Genomic DNA, 17357 nt, shown 5'->3' with positions numbered 1-17357 from the left:
ATAAAAGGTGGAGACATGTCGTGCAGTGTGACCTCAGGGAAAACAGGCTGAATAGAGAGGTTGCTAGAGATTGAGATGCATGAAGAGATCAGGTAACCAAGGCCAAGGCATGCAGACATACTGGAGTCTTTATAAATTTAAAAAAAAAATAAAAAAAATGTATAAGTCCAGGACCCTGTAGCAGCTAAACTACAGCGTATATAAACATAAAACCTGAAACAAATATTTCATCACATCTTCTGTGAACCAGTATGACCAAAAAATTAACTGGAACTTTTTTTCAGCTGGGGAGGGTGCACATCAAAGGCAGTGCAAATTTTCCATAAGACACAGCTAACAGGTTAACTAGATGGGGTACTCACTTAAAAGAAGCATTGGAGAAAATTCTGTAAAGCATCCCTCCTGTTGCTGGTGCCGCCCCTGAGGCAGTGGATGGTGAGTGTCTGGGACGGGGCGGGGCAGGGCGGGGCTGTGGGGGCAGGGATTTGGCATAGCGGGGCACTTGTTTGTGATGCAGCACCTGGGAGGAATTCCGGCCAAAAGCTGGGGCACTCGATCTGATCCTGGACACAAGAAAACAGAGGCAAATTAAAGTTTATGCTTCTTTCCGTCTCCCTAGAGGTGTGTAAGTCAGTAGGGAAGGAAGGAATGGGATGGAAGGTAAGGGAGAATAAAGGATGGATGCAAGAGAAAGAGAAATTTAGGGGAAAAAAGGGAAAGGATGTAAGGAGAGATGGGCAGCAAGTGTCTGGGGTGAAGTGGGGTTGTGAGGGCAGGAATATGGCATGGCAGGACACCTGTTCGCGATGGAGGGAGGAAAGCTAACAAATAAAGGTAAGGATTCAGAAACGAATGGAATGGAAGGAATGACGGAGGCACGAAGGCAAATTACAACAGGAAGCATTAAATCTATCCATCTACCTAGAGCCAGATGCCATAATCCCATAAAGACTGGCTATTTGTCTTTGAATTATTTGTTTTACAGGGAGAGATACAAACCCTCTGCCAACCCACTTGTTGACATGTAGGGAACACATTTGGGTTGGTAATATGGTTACCACCCAGCATTGTCAATGGTTTCCTGACTTACAGGAAACCATTAGGCTTGTCACTCAATGTAAAGCCACCTGAAAAGGAAAAAAAATAATAAAAAGTGACAGGAAAGATGGGAGAAATAGGAAGAGAGGACGGCTGACACAGAAAATGCCTTGAATACTGTACTAACCTAAAAAGCTGTAGTTTTGTGGCAGATGCGGTAGAGGACGAAGATAGTGATGGCTGTAGGATGGCATGTCTGTGCGGTGGTGGTGTGGTGGCTGGCGGTAGATAACAACACTCATCGCCAGGCAGCAATGCACTGTGTGGCACATGGCGGTTTATGCTGTACTGGCGCAACACTCGGCTCTGATACTCTGAGTCATCACGGCTGCTTTCACCTCGACCGTCATCAGGAGTGCCCTGCAAAAGATACATTTTTATATTTTATTATCTGTTCATTTGTTCATTCATTTATAAAGGCTCCACCATGCTTGGTCTGTAAGCCTTGGCTACCTACTGGTGGCTCCCCATGTTCCCTGATTTCTAGCAGTGTGAATGAATAAACAATTGGGAGATTGAGTTAGCTCATTTACTTCCTTTATGTCTGTTTCATTATAGCTGGATTATCTCATCATCATCATTATCACTGCAATCATTATCATCATCACTGCTATCACCACCGTTATCATCATCATCATCATCATCATCATCTTAACTCCAATGCTTATAAGGATGAGGAAGGATTCAGAAACAAAGAGAGTAAAAAATGGAAAACTCAGTGAAATGGATCACACACTCATTCATCAAGCCCTCAGAATCCTGGCTACACCTAGCAAGCATAACTCTCTCTCTCTCTCTCTCTCTCTCTCTCTCTCTCTCTCTCTCTCTCTCTCTCTCACCTCCTCCTTGCTTCCTCTCCTGGACCTCTCTCTCTGTATGCTCATTCTGGTCACCAATCTCAACAATGTCCATCGCTCCCTTGCTGTCCGTCCCTGTGTGTCTGTGCGTCTGTAAGCTTCCATCCAACCTTGGGCGTCTGTGGAGTCTGCAGGAGATCCTCGGGCAGCCTCCCACGTCCTCCAAAGGCTCGGGGCGGTCATGGAGATATGCCCAGGGGAGCCTTGTAGGGTGATGCTCCCATTCTCCATATATATAACCTGTGAAAATGACAGTGGTGATTATAGTGGCATTGGTAAATGGGACACACTCTCATTAATTCACCATTGAAGCCTCTGGAATCCTGAGCTCACCCCAACAAGCATAAATATCTACACTTACACCCTTCATCATCAAAAACATCACTTACTAGGTGTGCATGAGAGGTAAGGTGCGTAAGGTGCGTGGCAAGTATGACTGAGCGTCCACGAGCCAACAGGAGGCCCAGCACTCCCGCCTCCCATACCCGCCCTGACACACCCACATCCAGTGCTGAGAAGGGACAGTCTAGGATGACAGTAGCTGCGTTGGAATACAGGGCTCGCGCTATGGCCACACGCTGTCTCTGGCCCCCGGAGAGATTGATTCCACGTTCTCCAATCTCTGTTTGGTCTCTGAAAGTGTTAAGAGGAATGTAAGTAATGCTCTCAGTTCTATAAGCACAGTGAAGTACTTTAACTAGTTGGTCTCTGAAAGTGTTAGGGGGAATGTAGTTAATGTTTTCACTATTACTGGCACTTCAATTAGGCACAGAAGATAGGATTTTACCCACATTAGAAGGACTGTGTAATGGGAATGCATTCCCAAGCAAATACAAAGTATCTCCTTGGTATGACTGCAATGTCTTTAAGATTCTCTCTCTCTCTCTCTCTCTCTCTCTCTCTCTCTCTCTCTCTCTTTCTCAGCACACTCACCCATGAGGCAAGATATCAATGTCTGGCTGTAGGGCACATGCTGACACCACCCTCCTGTACCGTCGTGGCAGAAACCGTCGGCCAAACACAATGTTTTCACGTAGCGATGCGTTAGTCAGCCACGGACGTTGTGACACATAGGCACGTGAGCTGGACCTGGGTTATGATCAAATAACAGGCAGGTGAGTATTATATAACCTGTAAGTGGGAAAAAAAGGCAGTCAAAATGGAGAAAAACATGGGATGGATGTATCACTTTTATACCTACTACAACCACTACTGTACTACCAAAAACTATGATCATAACTACCATAACAGACCATAATTCAGCACAAATCACCCTGGCAGGCACTAAGAAGGAGCCTACCTAACCTCTTCATATTTCCCTGCACCACTCCATGGGAAGGGCCCTGGTCTGACCCTGATGAGGCACTGTCTACCACAAGGGGGCACCAGATCCCTACACAGTGTATGTACTGTACTGACGTTGTACAACAGCCCCGCAGAACCAGCTGCTCACCTGTATTCGATGAGCCTCTTAGCCAGACAGGCCAAAGTTTAGCAACAAAAACAACTCACCCTGGCCAGTGTATTCTACCCCCCAGCGTTGACATTTCTCCAAGAATGGCCATCAGCAGAGAAGTTTTGCCACTGCCCACACCACCAACCACCACTGTTAGACCTGGGAGAAGAACAGATGAACATCAGAACAGAACAGGGTACAGTATATGGAAGGATGTGAAAAGAACACTATCATCACCATCCGCCAAGCAAAAGAAAACTGAAAAAGAACAATATATGTGGAAGTGTAGAACAGAATATTATCATCATCATCATCGACCACTACTGTTGGAACCGGGAGAAAAAAAAACATAACATAACAAAGCAAGGACAACAGTATTCAAATGACATAAATTCTTATCAGTTAATCTACATACACTTTCAAGATTCTCTCTCTCTCTCTCTCTCTCTCTCTCTCTCTCTCTCTCTCTCTCTCTCTCTCTCTCTCACCTTGGGGCAGGCTTGTAGTGATGTCTCGCAGTACAGGAGAGTGAGGTAGGTGTGGCCACGTAAAACTTCCATTTTCTATGCTCACGACTACATCTCTCTCCTTCTCTCCAACCTTTCTCTCCACTTCTCTGTTCTCTCCTCCTTTTCTCTCCATGTCTATCTTCTCTCTTTTTCTCTCTACATTCCTCTCCTCTTCTTTTTTTCCCAGCTCACTTAACTCTAACTGTATCTGTGTGGTTCTCTTCTCTTCTCCCTTTCCTCTCTCTGGATCTGTTTTCTCCACTCGTTTCCTCATGTCTTCTTTCTTGTCTCTCTTTTTATCCATCTCTCTCCTCTCTTCTTCCCTCTTTGTTCTTCTCTTCTCTTCTCCCTCCCCTCCCACATCCTCTTCCTCTTCTTCCTCTTCCTCCTCCTCCTCTCTTGTAGGCATGGATGTAGGCTTATTGCAGGAAAGTTGGGAGCAGGTCGAGGTTGGCTGTGGGAGTGAAATTATGGATCAGGGCAAACTTTTCACATTTTTCCACTTGGGCATTAATACCCAACATCTGCATGGAATACATGTTAAGAGATGGGGCTGAAAACGAGCCTACAGGTGGTGGTGCTGTCCATGTTGAGTGGAGCAGCTGCAACATCCACCCTGGAGTCCAACGTCCTCATGTTTCCCTGTGTCTTGCCATGGGAAGAACTCTGATCTGACCTTGGTGACCCACTGTCTACCATAAGGAGGTGCCAGATCTCTACACAGTGTCAGACAGATAGATAGACTGATAGATTCATAGACACATAAATACTCCAGATAGACAGACAGATGAATGGATGGTGATATGCTGATAGATACTGCACATTCATATAGAGTTATATGATTCACATACTCACCCTGCTTTCTTCAGTAACTCTTGAAAGTCGAGACATCTCCATATCTCCAAGCAAGTCCTCTTCCTCTTCCCTTCCTCTCCTGTCCTCCTCTTCTCTCCCCTTCCTATCCTCCTTCCTCCCAGTTCTTCCTCCCTCCTCCTCCCTCCTCCCCAGAGGTTTTGGAGGGACTGGGGATGTTTTGTTTGTCCCTTCTACTTCAGGGGAAGTTAAGAATTCCTGAAGACGTCTGGCAGAATTCTGAAAAGGGTGGGGGGCTTGATGATCTCTCTCTCTCTCTCTCTCTCTCTCTCTCTCTCTCTCATTTTTCTCATCAGTTTTTGGTGTCATGTTTCAATCTCCCCTATTTTTTTCCCTCACTTTCTCAATGACACGCTCATAAGCTCTCATACATACTCCTGCACTCTCTCTCTCTCTCTCTCTCTCTCTCTCTCTCTCTCTCTCTCTCTCTCTCTCTCTCTCTCACCGTGGCCCTGATGGTGTGTGAGAGGATAATCGGCAGAATGAACAGCGGAACAGTCAGTTGATTAAAGAGTGCAAGGCCAGCAAAGACCCCTCCAGCTCTCATTGGCCCATCCTCCATGTTGGAATACAGGCCAAAGGTGACTGCCGACATCACTACAACACTGCCCTGCGTCAAGAATGCTGTGGTGGGGAGAAATACAGAGTTACAAAGACAGGTAGAGGATACAAAGCACACACAAATACAAAAGACCACATGGACTGATACAGAGACAACAAAGAAACAAAATTACTCCACTGACACAATGAAAACAAGGCCAAAGATGACTGCAAACCTCACCACAATACTGCCCTCTGTCAAGAAAGCTGTGGCAGAGAGAAATACAAAGTTATAATGACACAAAGAAAAAGTTTACATAGTCCACACAGATATTCTGATACAGAAATACAGAAATATACAGACCATACTGCCCATGGTTTGGAATGCTGTGGCAGAAGGAATTAGAGCTACTGATATACAAAGGGCGAAAAGATACAGAAATATAGACAATAAAGATACATAAGAATACAAGCTGACACCACCACAATACTGCCCTGCATCAAGACTGCTGTGGTAGAGAGATACACAGAGTTATGGAGCACACGGACCTTAAGTTTCTTGACCCCTCTAATCTAACGATGATTTGTTCCATTTTAATGCTTGCTATTTACTGGTGGTTATATTTAGCTTAGGAAAGACCTTTTCTGCTCAAAGGATTAATGATGGCTAAATATACTCTCTCCAGTTAAAGAAAAATCTCTAAGCTCAGCAGAATCATGTCAAATAACAAAAATAACACAAAATATAATAAAAGTATTACTCCACTGAAGGAGTTAATACTAAGAGATAAGCATACATTTCTGCCATAGAAGTATACATAAAAAATTTAGCACAGCAGAAGCACGGTACATACAGGAAATCTCTCCCTTTCTCTCTCTCTCTCTCTCTCTCACAATCCTTCACTCACAATCCTTCAATATTCCCTCGATAAAAAAAAATCTCTGGGGTGAAAGAGGGCTGAGAGAAAAGAGAAAGAGAAAGCCTGCAAGAGGAAGAACTATCAGCAGCACAAGAGGGCACAACCAGGATTTTGTCAAGGGGAGGAGGAGCCTCTGAATTTGGTTGCCATTTATATTGAGATACGGTAGCCAGGAAAGTGTTATAAAAGTATCAGACTAATCAATGAAAAGGCCTCTGGGGACAGGGAGACATGGAGGTGATTTGTTTGTGGCCACACCTTATGAAATGGAGGCATCTGGCTACAGATGGACAGACAGATTACTTAAATGGAACTGAGGCATCTGGCTATAGAGAGATAGGCATGTGGGTAGATAGACCTGGCATCTAACAGAAAAGGAAAGAACCCAGAAAACAATAATTGATAGCAAATTAGCTAAACACTCATTCACACATCCTTCAAGTCCCTGGAATCCTAACTTAAATCAAAACACAAAAACCTGTGTACTAACTCATAACAGCACGCAGTATGGAGTCTGTGTGTAGTAGGGCCAGCTCCTTGTGCCTCTGCTGAGCCACTCGGTCCATAAATACTGACTCCCACCCGTGTATCTTCACTACCTTCATGCCGCTCACCAGCTCGTGGGTCTGACGCAGCCGCTCGTCACTAACTGTCTGTGTGGAGGTACAGAGTTACATGTATAGTCATCATCATCATCGTCATAATTATCCTGACAGGACTAAAGGGACCACAGCCCTGGGGCTCCCACAAGACAGAGTGAATATTGATCTTAGAAATTTCATGTCTTTAAAACAGAAGCAACAACAGACACTGATATGTATACTGTATAGACCAGGTACAGCTTAAAGGTACAGTGGGTGTCTGTGGAGAAAAAAAAACAAGCACAATTTAAGGAAAATTCTTTACTAAACCTGTCCTCAAACACTTCAGACTCATCACTGAAACACGACATTCATTTGTGTACAAAGCAGAACTGTGGGCCAAAGTGCAAGGAGTTTCCACGTATCCTGAGACCCCTAGCCCTTTGCCTAACGTATTTGGTGCTGAGGCTACTAAGGGACCTTCACAAAATGCCACAACTCTTAATCCAGTTCTGGACAGGGTGTTAGGGCACAGGAGGCAAAAAAAGATTAAGAATTACGGGGGGAGAACTATCAACACCAAGCCCAGGTAAATGCACCAAACACACACAATAACGAATAAAGTATGTAAGCAAAATTTCCTCCAAAAGAAAAAATCCATAGCTCTTTCACCTTAACTTGACCCAGATTCTTGTCCTTTTGTAGCCTGTTTTGCAAAGGCCAATGACAGGAAGAGAATGTAGTGATGGAAAGAATTTGAGATACAAAGATCAAAACAGACACTGCACAGAAATACATACGCCACACAGATACACTGACCATAGATGACCGCCAAGATCATCGCAACACTGCTCTGCATCCATTCCAAAGCACTTCTTCATGACTAGCATCATATTCTAGCATTAACCTTTTTATATACCACAGCATCCAGGACTGAGAACGGGCAATTTTAGGTGAAGTTGAAGCAAAATGAGCGTAGCATCATATTCTTATCTATTAATATCTCACCATTTAAGATGAAGAGATGGCACTTTTAGGCCAGATTAAAATGAAACAAGTATAACTGCAGACTTACAAGGAAGTCTTTGTTGACGGCTGCAATATAACGACAAAGGACGAGTTGCAGAGGCGTCAGTACCAGGATGCCAGCCACGGCCCCCACTACACCAGATATTCCCAGCTGAACCCATAGCAGAACCAGGATCACACACACCTGAAATGAGTTGATGGATGGATTGTTAGCTCTCTCTCTCTCTCTCTCTCTCTCTCTCTCTCTCTCTCTCTCTCTCTCTCTTAAAAAAAAAAAAAATAGTTTTAGTTTGTTCTCCCTTTATCTTTGAATCTTTCCCTTTCTTTCTCTATAAGCTTTCAATCTGTTTTTTCTCTCTCACTATGTCTGTTTGTGTTTATTATTTTCATGAGTGCTCTCTCTCTCTCTCTCTCTCTCTCTCGCTCACTCACTAACCTTCAGTGGTATGGCCCAGATGTAGTGGCAGTGTGTAAGGAATGTCATAATATTATCTGCATCCTCAGCACAAAGGTTGATGACCGTACCAGCATCCTGACGAACCTGCCCTGCAAGCAATTATACTGATGATGTGTAATAAATGTGCTTACAGTAGTGATAATAACTAATACCAAGGTACTGATAACGAGTCTACATTTGTTGGCACTGTGCACACTGGGTGGAGCAGCTGCACCATCCACCCAGGAGCCAAATCCCCACATATTTCCCTGCACCTTACCATGGGAAGGACTCAGGTCCAACCCTGGTGAAGTGCTGCCTACCAGAAGGGAGCGCTAGATCCCTACACAGTGTATGGACTGCACTATAGGATGGCCCTAATGAAGCAGCTGCTTACCTGTGGTCAATGGGTCTGCTTGGCCAGACAGACTGGGGTTATGCAACAACAACAATGGTAATCTTAATTACTTTTTTTATTCATTTGTTTTTCCTTCCTCTGTTCTGTTATTAAAAAAAAAAAAAATACTCCTACAATTACTCAATAATTTTTATATCTCTCTAAGAGAATGTGCAAATTTTTGCAACACTGCACATACAACATATATTTGGACAAATCTGTAAACAGGTTATTCAGATAATGACTATATAAAGAATGGGCACCTCTGTACACATATATGCCTTTCTCTCTCACTCCCTCTCTTGTTCCCTCCCCCCCCCACCTTTCTCTCCCACTCCCTCTCCTCCTCTTTCTCCCTCTCAGCTTCACCAACATCATCATCTTCCTGTTGTGGTGTCAATGAATGTAATCTCAGAGGCTTACACTACACCATCACTTGCACTCCAGTACTTGCCATCAACCACTCCCTCTCCCTACCTTTATCTATCTCTTCCTCTCACCTTCGCCATCGTCATCTTCCCCTTCTTGCTGTGGAGCTGATGAGGGCAGTCTCAGTGCCTTGCAGTACACCATGGCCTGCAGTCCAGCACGTGCTCTGGCCCCCACCATACTAACAAGGTGTGTGGAGGCCTGACTGAATGTTGACTGTAGCAGTGCTGCAACAAGGGCTGCAACACCCACCACCCAGCCATTCCTGCACCATTCCCTCCACCCTACGTAGTATTGCTGTTGAAGGGAGAAGACTGAAGATGATAAAGAGGGACAGGGTGGAGAGGTATATGAGAAAGGGAAGAGGAGGTGTGAGTTAAAGAGAGGGCAGCCTGACTGAGGAAGACATGGTGACATGGAAGCAATCTATTTGTGACCATCCCTTCCAAGATTAAGGCTATAAGCAGACAGACTTTATTTGAGCCTAAAACTGCCATCTCTCCGTCTTCAAAACTGAGCTGTAACTACTGATTACTAAAAGAATATGATGTCAGTCATGAAGATGTGCTGTGGGAAGAATGTAGAGCCACAGCATTACAATATTCTGTCACTGAACTACGTGAAATAAGCTGCAAATGGACAAAAATTTGTGCCGGGTTAAGAAGCTACCAAAACACATGGCATTCCTCTCAAGGGAGGATGTATTAAATTCTTTTCAGGTGGCCTAAAATCTGAGCCAAGTTAAGGTGCTAACAGTACAGATATATTATTCTTACTCTAATTTGGCCTAAAACTGCCATTTCTCCATCCTGAGTGCCGAGTTGTAACAAGAGATTAACACTAAAGTATGATGCTATGAAAAGAATGTACAGCGCAAGTACCGTTATTTTTTGCCACAAAGCTATCATTTTGTTTTTACAGACTCCAACATGCTTGCTTGCGTCAGCCTTGGTCACCTAATGGCAGTTCTCCAAGCTGTTCAGTCCCTGGCAGCTTCCCTCTTCAGTGCCTTATCCCTGAGATCACACTCAATAACCTCATCCCAGATCTTTTTCAGTCTACCTCTCACAACCTGACCCCTAACGTTAATACTTCTCACTTTCTGCACCCATTTATCATCCCCCATCTTCTCCACATGTCCAAACCATCACAATCTACCTCTCCTCATCACAACTCCAGTCCCATCCAACCTCTCAACTATGTGAGATGCAAAAGGATGAAAATCTGGATCAAGTTAAGGTAAACTAGGTATTGTATTCATGTCAAAGGTGATGACTGGGTCGGTAAGATTATAACCAAAGACACAGTATATTACAAGTCAGTCAGTTATCATCCACCCACCCAGTCTAATTCTGCCCCATCAGGAGCACAGAGGTCCTCGGCCAGGTTACTAAGTCCCAACATTTAAGACAAGGGTGATCTGCCTCACCTATCCCTAAGTGGCATTATGTAGGCAATGCCCCAGCCATCCATCAGATGTAAACCATTACAGGTTCCATCCTGTTAGAATGCCTTAACCCACTCAACCACCTAGTGTCATCTGATTATATGATTACCACCCAGTGTAACAAATGGTTTCCTACATTACAGTGTAGAGTTACCTGAAGGCAGCATTACATCATATGAGTGGACATTCCTACTTTCTTCTTTCATACCATATGTGGTTTATTTCTACCAATATCTTGCATATTACTGAAGTAAATTATGTAGATAATAAAATGACCAATGTATAATACCAATGTTAAGGTGCACTAAATTGAATCACTGTCTCCTGGGCAGCTAGAATACAGACCTGGGTAAAGATTGCTATACTCTACTGCAACAGAAAAATAACAGTTGATTTTGTCAAATCTTAATCCCACACTGTCTCACTGGCCAAGCAGACCCACTGCCCACAGTCAAGCAACTGGTTCTGTGTGGCCATCCTACAGGAACAGTACCGTACATACATCATTAAGAATCTGGCATTCCCTTGTAGTAGACTTTGCTTTGCCAGGGTCAGACCAAGGCTCCTCTCCACACCAAGGTGCAGGAAATTATGAAGTTTAGCTCTTGAAGGGCTGCCACTACTGCTCCAGCAAGGGTGAACAGTACCACTATGTGTAGGCTCCCCATTAGTGCCTCAATATTAGAGTATATATAATAAACAGCAATCCACTAACCTCCTTAACAATAACACCTTCTTTAACCAGAGTTCCTTGCTGGTAATCTGTGACATAACCAACCACCAAAGCAATGGCAAGAGGAGCCACCACATTGGCACAGTCCCCTAAAAGCTTGAACATGCCTCCTCCACACACACCACGCCAGTAGGTTCGCCACAGCACTTTCCACAACCATACACTGCGGTTTTTGCTGTTTTTTTCCCTGTGATTTTGCTGCTGGGAATGAGATGAATGTTAGTTCTTTGTCACAAAAAATGAGAGAAACTGGACTGTCCCAGAGAAAATAATTAAATTGACAAGGTGAAATTCTTTATACTGTATGTATCAAATGACACTATGTTCCACAACACACAGTATCAATCACACACTGCCATTCTTGGGCCAATTATACGAGTACATATACCTTGACCTGGCTGTAGTGTTTCAGAAGCTCCTCGTAGTGAGTCCTGGCTTCCTCCTCCTGTGGCAGTCTGTTGGGCAAGAGACAGACCCCCTTCAATTCTGTAATGCATTTTCCATTAAATTTACTCAACTTATCACCTCATTCAATTCTGTGATGTATTTTCCAATGTATTTTTTCTACGATCACACTACATTATTCAAGTCATGGAGGATCTATAGCTGTGAGAATGCTATTGAAGGCTATATTTAACACACATCCAACTGAGTCTCAAAACATGCAGGGAGGGAGTTGAGGGACATTTGTATAACCGGGCAGTGGAGCCACCCAGTCATACCTGTGCTACCACGTGAAGGCACCCCGTTTCAGCACCAGATAGGAGTATTTTAAAGAGATGTATCACCCACCTAGCCAGATCAGAAAACTCCAATGGCCGCATCCATCCAAGCTTCAGTACATCCAGGAACCACGAGAAGGTTATACGTGATGCCAAACAAGACCGAGGGTGCAGGTACTTAGCGCCTCCACCCACACCACCACCCACATTTACACTCACACCCATGTTTCTCTCTCTCCCACCCTCTCCCTCTGTCTCTCTTTGACCTGTATCCTCCTTCTCTCTCTCTCTATCACTCGTGTTTCTCTCTCTGCCTGCCTCTCTCTCCTCTCTTTCCTTACCATTCATACTTCTCTCTCCATCCCTCTCTCTCACCATACCACTCACATTTCTCTCTCTACTTCCCTCACCAACACTCACACTTTTCTCTCTCTCTCCCACACTTTCACTCACACTACTTTCTCTCCCTCTCTCACTCTCACCCACACTCCTCTCTCTCCCCTCTCTCGCACTCTCTCCTTCCTTCCCACATCCCCCCCTCTCTCTCACACTCTCTCCATCTCTCTCAGTCACATTTCTCTCTCTCCCTCCCACACCTTTCACAACCACACCCACATCCACATCTACACCCACACCCACATCCACATCCTCTTCTGTGGGGGTGACGCTGAAGGTTTCTGTACGTGTATGTTTGTATGCCTGAAAAAGGAAATTATCATCATCATCATCATCATCATCATCATCATCATCATCATCATCAGATATTTCACCCCGACACAGAATTTCGTCCTTTAGCAGTTTATTTCTCGTAGCTCAACTGAAGAGTGTGACAATACTACAGCTCTCCATCCTTCCCATTGCACTTCTTCATGACGAGAGACAGACAAACAGACAGACAGACAGACAAAGAGAGAGAGAGAGAGAGGACGGAACAGAGCAAGTGGCATTTCCTTCCTCCCTTTTATTCAGGTCTTCTCTGCTGTGTGCCCAGACCGCCCTTCCTCTCTCACTCTCCTTAATTTGTCACATCTTTTGTAGACAGTCTCTCTGTGTGTCTCTCTCTCGTCTTTCTTCCCCACCTCTTGCATCTTCCTCTCTCATTTCTCTCTCTCTCTCTCTCTCTCTCTCTCTCTCTCTCTCTCTCTCTCTCTCTCTCTCTCTCTCTCTCTCTCTCTCTCTCTCCCATTACCGCAAATGACCTTTACTAGTACGGTGCCTGGTCCATATTTTAGCAATCAGTCTCTCTCTCTCTCTCTCTCTCTCTCTCTCTCTCTCTCTCTCTCTCTCTCTCGCTAACACACACACACACACACACACACACACACACACACACACACACACACACACACACAGGCTATCTCCGGCTGACCACATCAGCGAGAAGGTATGGAACATGTATACACTGCTTGCAAAATGAGAATAGCATTCACATACATAAATGAAGACATGCTAAGAAGGATAATAACATCATTCATTAGACCAATCCTGGAGTATGCATCAGTAGTCTGGAGTCCTTATCTCAAAAAGCATATAGACAAGATTGAAAAAGTTCAAAGGGCCGCTACAAGATGGATACCAAGCTTAAGGGACCTAAGCTACGAAGAAAGACTAAATAAACTGAATCTACCAACACTACAGGAGAGAAGGAAAAGAGGTGACATGATAATGCTATATAAGTGCATATCAGGAAAGGAGAAAATAGACATAAATGGTTACTTAACATATGGAGAAGCATCAGCAAGAGGACACTGCAAAACACTGCATAAGAAGAGAGGTGATAAAGACGTAAGGAAATTCAGTTTCCCAAACAGAGCAATTGATCAATGGAATGCACTACCGAATGAAATAGTGTGTGCCAAAACAATTCACAAATTTAAGGATATGTACGATAAATATGATTTAAGACACGGGACAGTACGAGCTTGACTCATTCCTGTAAAGATACAATTAGGTAAGAACAATTAGGTAAGAACACACACACACACACACTTACCCAACACAACAGGGTTCCAACATCCATTAGTATCAGCCCAGTTTGAAGTCCCATGGCAATAAGGGTCAAAATCGGGTAGACGAGATGTAATGGAACGCCTCTATGTACTCCTAGCCACATCCTCAGCCCGCCCAAGCCCGCCCAGCCCGCCCAGTAGCCCAAAGTTACGCCCACTAAACCATGGCACTCATGTACTTCTATGTGGTGGTAGTACAGGGAGGATAGTATTGTTGTGAGGATAGTGAGGATAGTAGCGGGGACTAGTAGGATAGAAGAGGACTGAGACTGGGTGTATCGCAACCCGGACTCCCCACACAAGGCTAGCTGGACTAAGAATAGGGCTACGAGGGCTAGGTTTCGGGCGGTGTGGGCTGGAAGTAGCGCCGGCTGGGCTTGATTTCTCCTTTTCCTTCCTTTCCAGCATCTCAGGTAGAGGAAGAATAGAGCAAATAGTACTATCCACAGCCCACCTATCCCAGCGGCTAGAACTTCAGGCATAGCTGGGTGCTCTAGGGATAGTACTGACGGCTGTGGGGTGGGACGAGACGCTGTTCGCAGAGCCTCGAAGCGTGCAAAGACTCGAGTGAGGTTGACATTCTCGGTCCTAGAGGGCTGATCCCGGAACACAGAGCTCAGGAACGCGTTGAAAACCAGGTCAGTTGTCGCCGGAGTCCAATCCAGCTGACCCCAGTTGACCCCTGACCTCCCCTGGCCTGACCCCGACCGTGTGACGTCATCCATGGCGAGGGAATATGTCAGGCGAGGTCACTCAACACTCATTATAGCGATTATATGTTTGGCTGTGCTAGAAAGTTCCAGCATTTCCCTCACATTAATCTGATCAAACTTAGTAAGCTTCCGTTGCGCATTTAGATGGAACAAAAACATTGAGTTTCCGACATTTTACCTGGGATTCACTTATTATACTCCTTGTATGCTTAGATATGCCTGAAAGTTCCAGTATTTACCTCGTTTTAATCTGGATTCACGTTTCATTATCTTTTATGTATCTAAGAATGCCAGAATGTTCAGGTGTTTGTCATTTCGTCTTCAGGTCATCGCATTAACTCTTGTGCATTAAGTGCACGAAAATTCGGTTGTTTCTCTCATTCTGCATTGCCTTCACGAATCATGCTTTCCTGATTTTCCTGTCTGGCAGGTTAGGAATATCATTTAGTGTCATACCGGGCTATGAGAGCTTGTATTTTCCGCTCACACAAAAGCTAATTCACTCACTAAGCTCTTCCGGTCAATTACTTTCCTCGATTATTTCCTTGAGAGTCTAAAGTAGCCATTAAGTTTTACATGAAAGGATTAGAGATGATACTTTTCACTGACACACGAACTTCACATCTAAAACATTTAAAATTCAAGGCATTAAATTTTCATTGACTATTTCCTTGTGAGGTTAAAACTAATCTGACCATACACTCTTAAACTGGGACATAAAATATAGTTTCCCTTCACAAACACGACCTTGAAAAACATGCAAAAAGTGGAGGAAAAAGTTGCAGCACTTCAAACTGCAATAACTTTGAAGCCAAGTCACTCTTAGTCGCCCTTGAGACTTTTTGTAGCTGTTTTGGTCCACTTTAGCGTCTCCCACGACAGCGCCAAGATTCTCACAACCTGAAAAAGGAAATAAGGAAGAGTAAATATTTTGGTGCGGCGAGATAGGTCAGGCAGCAGCAGCAGCCACATCACACGTTGGCCAGGCGGTGGAGACCATGATGTCATCCAACCTATTTTGACTTTACACGATAAATCTTTGACTTATTTGTTCGTTTATTTATTTCTTCCTGTCACCAGATTTCAATTCGCCCAAGAGAGACTCGTGTGGGGGTTGTAAGAACTAGCGAAGGAAGTCCTGACATTAAAAGGGAAGCAGTAGTAGCAGCAGCAGCAGCGGTAGTAGTAGTAGTAGTAGTAATAGTAGTAGTAGTAGTAGTAGTAGTAGTAGTAGTAGTAATAGTAACATTAGTAGTAGTAGTCGTTGTTGTTGCTACCCCCCACCTTACGAAGTTGGACGGAGGTTACGTATTCACCCGTGTCTGTCTGTCTGTCTATTTCCGAGATATCTGAAGAAGTGTAATCGGTTTCGATGAAATCTGGCGGATACGTGGGCAGTGAGTCAAGGAAAAGTTGGTTAGATTCTGAGCTGGATCACGATGTAGAAATAAATCATAAATATTTCTGGCACTGACGGACGCAACCCCTCCCTAATATTGTGTAACACGGCACACTGACACCATCCAGTTTTTTTTTTTTTTTTTATGCAAGGAAGAAGGAACCAAAGGCCATGAGCCCGCAATAACAGTTCCCTCCAAGAAAAAAACAAAAAAACACTAGAGAGCCAAATTCAAGATCCATTCATTTCAAGATGCCTGGACACACTGCGTTTGAAAGACTGGAGATCATAGGCAGCAGGAAATACAGACAGAGGGAGATAGTTCCAGAGTTGACCATCCAGTTACCTGTTATTTTTGTTGTTGGCAGTGGTGGTGGTGGTGGTGGTGGTGGTTAATATATAGGCAGTCTATCTGGACATGTGGAGAGGATGGAGAGCGAAAGACTGACGAGGAGAGTGTATGTGAGCGAGGTGGAAGAGGGGTTAGGGAGGGGGATACCAAGGATGACATGGAGGGATGGAGTGGTGAGGTATATGAGAGACGGGGGTGTGAGCTGGCACCAGGGCAATGAAATGGCGGGGGACAGGGACACATGAAGGCGATTTGTTTGTGGCCACCCCGTACGGAATTAAGGCGTCTGGCTATAGAGAAATAAATAGACTAATACACGGGCATATACGAACCCTAAAATCATCTCATTTCTTTTGCATTACGTCTGGAGAGGAACGCCTTCACGTGGTGGCACTGATATCACCGGACAGGTCAGCTGCCTGGGTATACACACATCCCTCAACTTTTTAATCCCAAGATAGGATGATGGTGGGGTGCACACGGGGGGGGGGGCAAGTTAAGCCCGCAGTCCACTGGGTTCATGCTTCAGATACGTAGCTGCGGCGTCCACCCAGAACCCAAACCTCCTGATATTTCCCTGTACAGTACCTCGCCGTGGGAGGGACCCTTCTCTGATCCTGGTGAGGCGCTGTCTGCCATAAGGGGGCGCCGGATCTCTACATGGTGTATGTATCGTACTGAACCTGTACTCATCCCCACAGAAGCAGTTGCTTACATGTGGTTGACGGGTCTGCTCGGCCAGACAGACAAGGAATAAGCAGCAACAAAAACAACATCAATTATTCCAGATGGGAGGGTGGTTTTAGGCCAAGCCAGACAAATGCTATAGAAAGAGCACAACACAGCATGTAGTTGCC

At 44.7% G+C, this 17357-nt stretch overlaps 1 protein-coding gene across 1 annotated transcript in view; it reads right to left on the bottom strand.

Moving 5' to 3' along the window:
- Sur (Sulfonylurea receptor) overlaps nucleotides 1-14761 on the bottom strand; it is a 29940-nt gene extending 15179 nt beyond the window's left edge. Inside the window, exons 1-18 of the mRNA XM_080270636.1 lie at nucleotides 14021-14761; nucleotides 12098-12204; nucleotides 11694-11760; nucleotides 11288-11506; nucleotides 9197-9422; nucleotides 8300-8409; nucleotides 7910-8047; nucleotides 6744-6906; nucleotides 5239-5417; nucleotides 4776-5012; nucleotides 4018-4374; nucleotides 3900-3936; nucleotides 3468-3570; nucleotides 2889-3044; nucleotides 2345-2588; nucleotides 1938-2195; nucleotides 1226-1458; nucleotides 363-563 (exon numbers count right to left, since the gene is read on the bottom strand). Of these exons, the coding sequence (XP_080126762.1) occupies nucleotides 363-563; nucleotides 1226-1458; nucleotides 1938-2195; nucleotides 2345-2588; nucleotides 2889-3044; nucleotides 3468-3570; nucleotides 3900-3936; nucleotides 4018-4374; nucleotides 4776-5012; nucleotides 5239-5417; nucleotides 6744-6906; nucleotides 7910-8047; nucleotides 8300-8409; nucleotides 9197-9422; nucleotides 11288-11506; nucleotides 11694-11760; nucleotides 12098-12204; nucleotides 14021-14761 (3776 nt within the window). The remainder of the gene's footprint in view (nucleotides 1-362; nucleotides 564-1225; nucleotides 1459-1937; nucleotides 2196-2344; nucleotides 2589-2888; nucleotides 3045-3467; nucleotides 3571-3899; nucleotides 3937-4017; nucleotides 4375-4775; nucleotides 5013-5238; nucleotides 5418-6743; nucleotides 6907-7909; nucleotides 8048-8299; nucleotides 8410-9196; nucleotides 9423-11287; nucleotides 11507-11693; nucleotides 11761-12097; nucleotides 12205-14020) is intronic.
- Between the last annotated feature and the right edge of the window lie 2596 nt (nucleotides 14762-17357).

The sequence above is a fragment of the Coenobita brevimanus genome, chromosome 41 (assembly GCF_032717465.1).
Source record: "Coenobita brevimanus isolate Jiangsu-jjx chromosome 41, ASM3271746v2, whole genome shotgun sequence".
NCBI lineage: Eukaryota > Metazoa > Arthropoda > Malacostraca > Decapoda > Coenobitidae > Coenobita > Coenobita brevimanus.
Note: the sequence above shows the minus strand (reverse complement) of the source record. Positions and strands in the feature narration are given on the sequence as shown.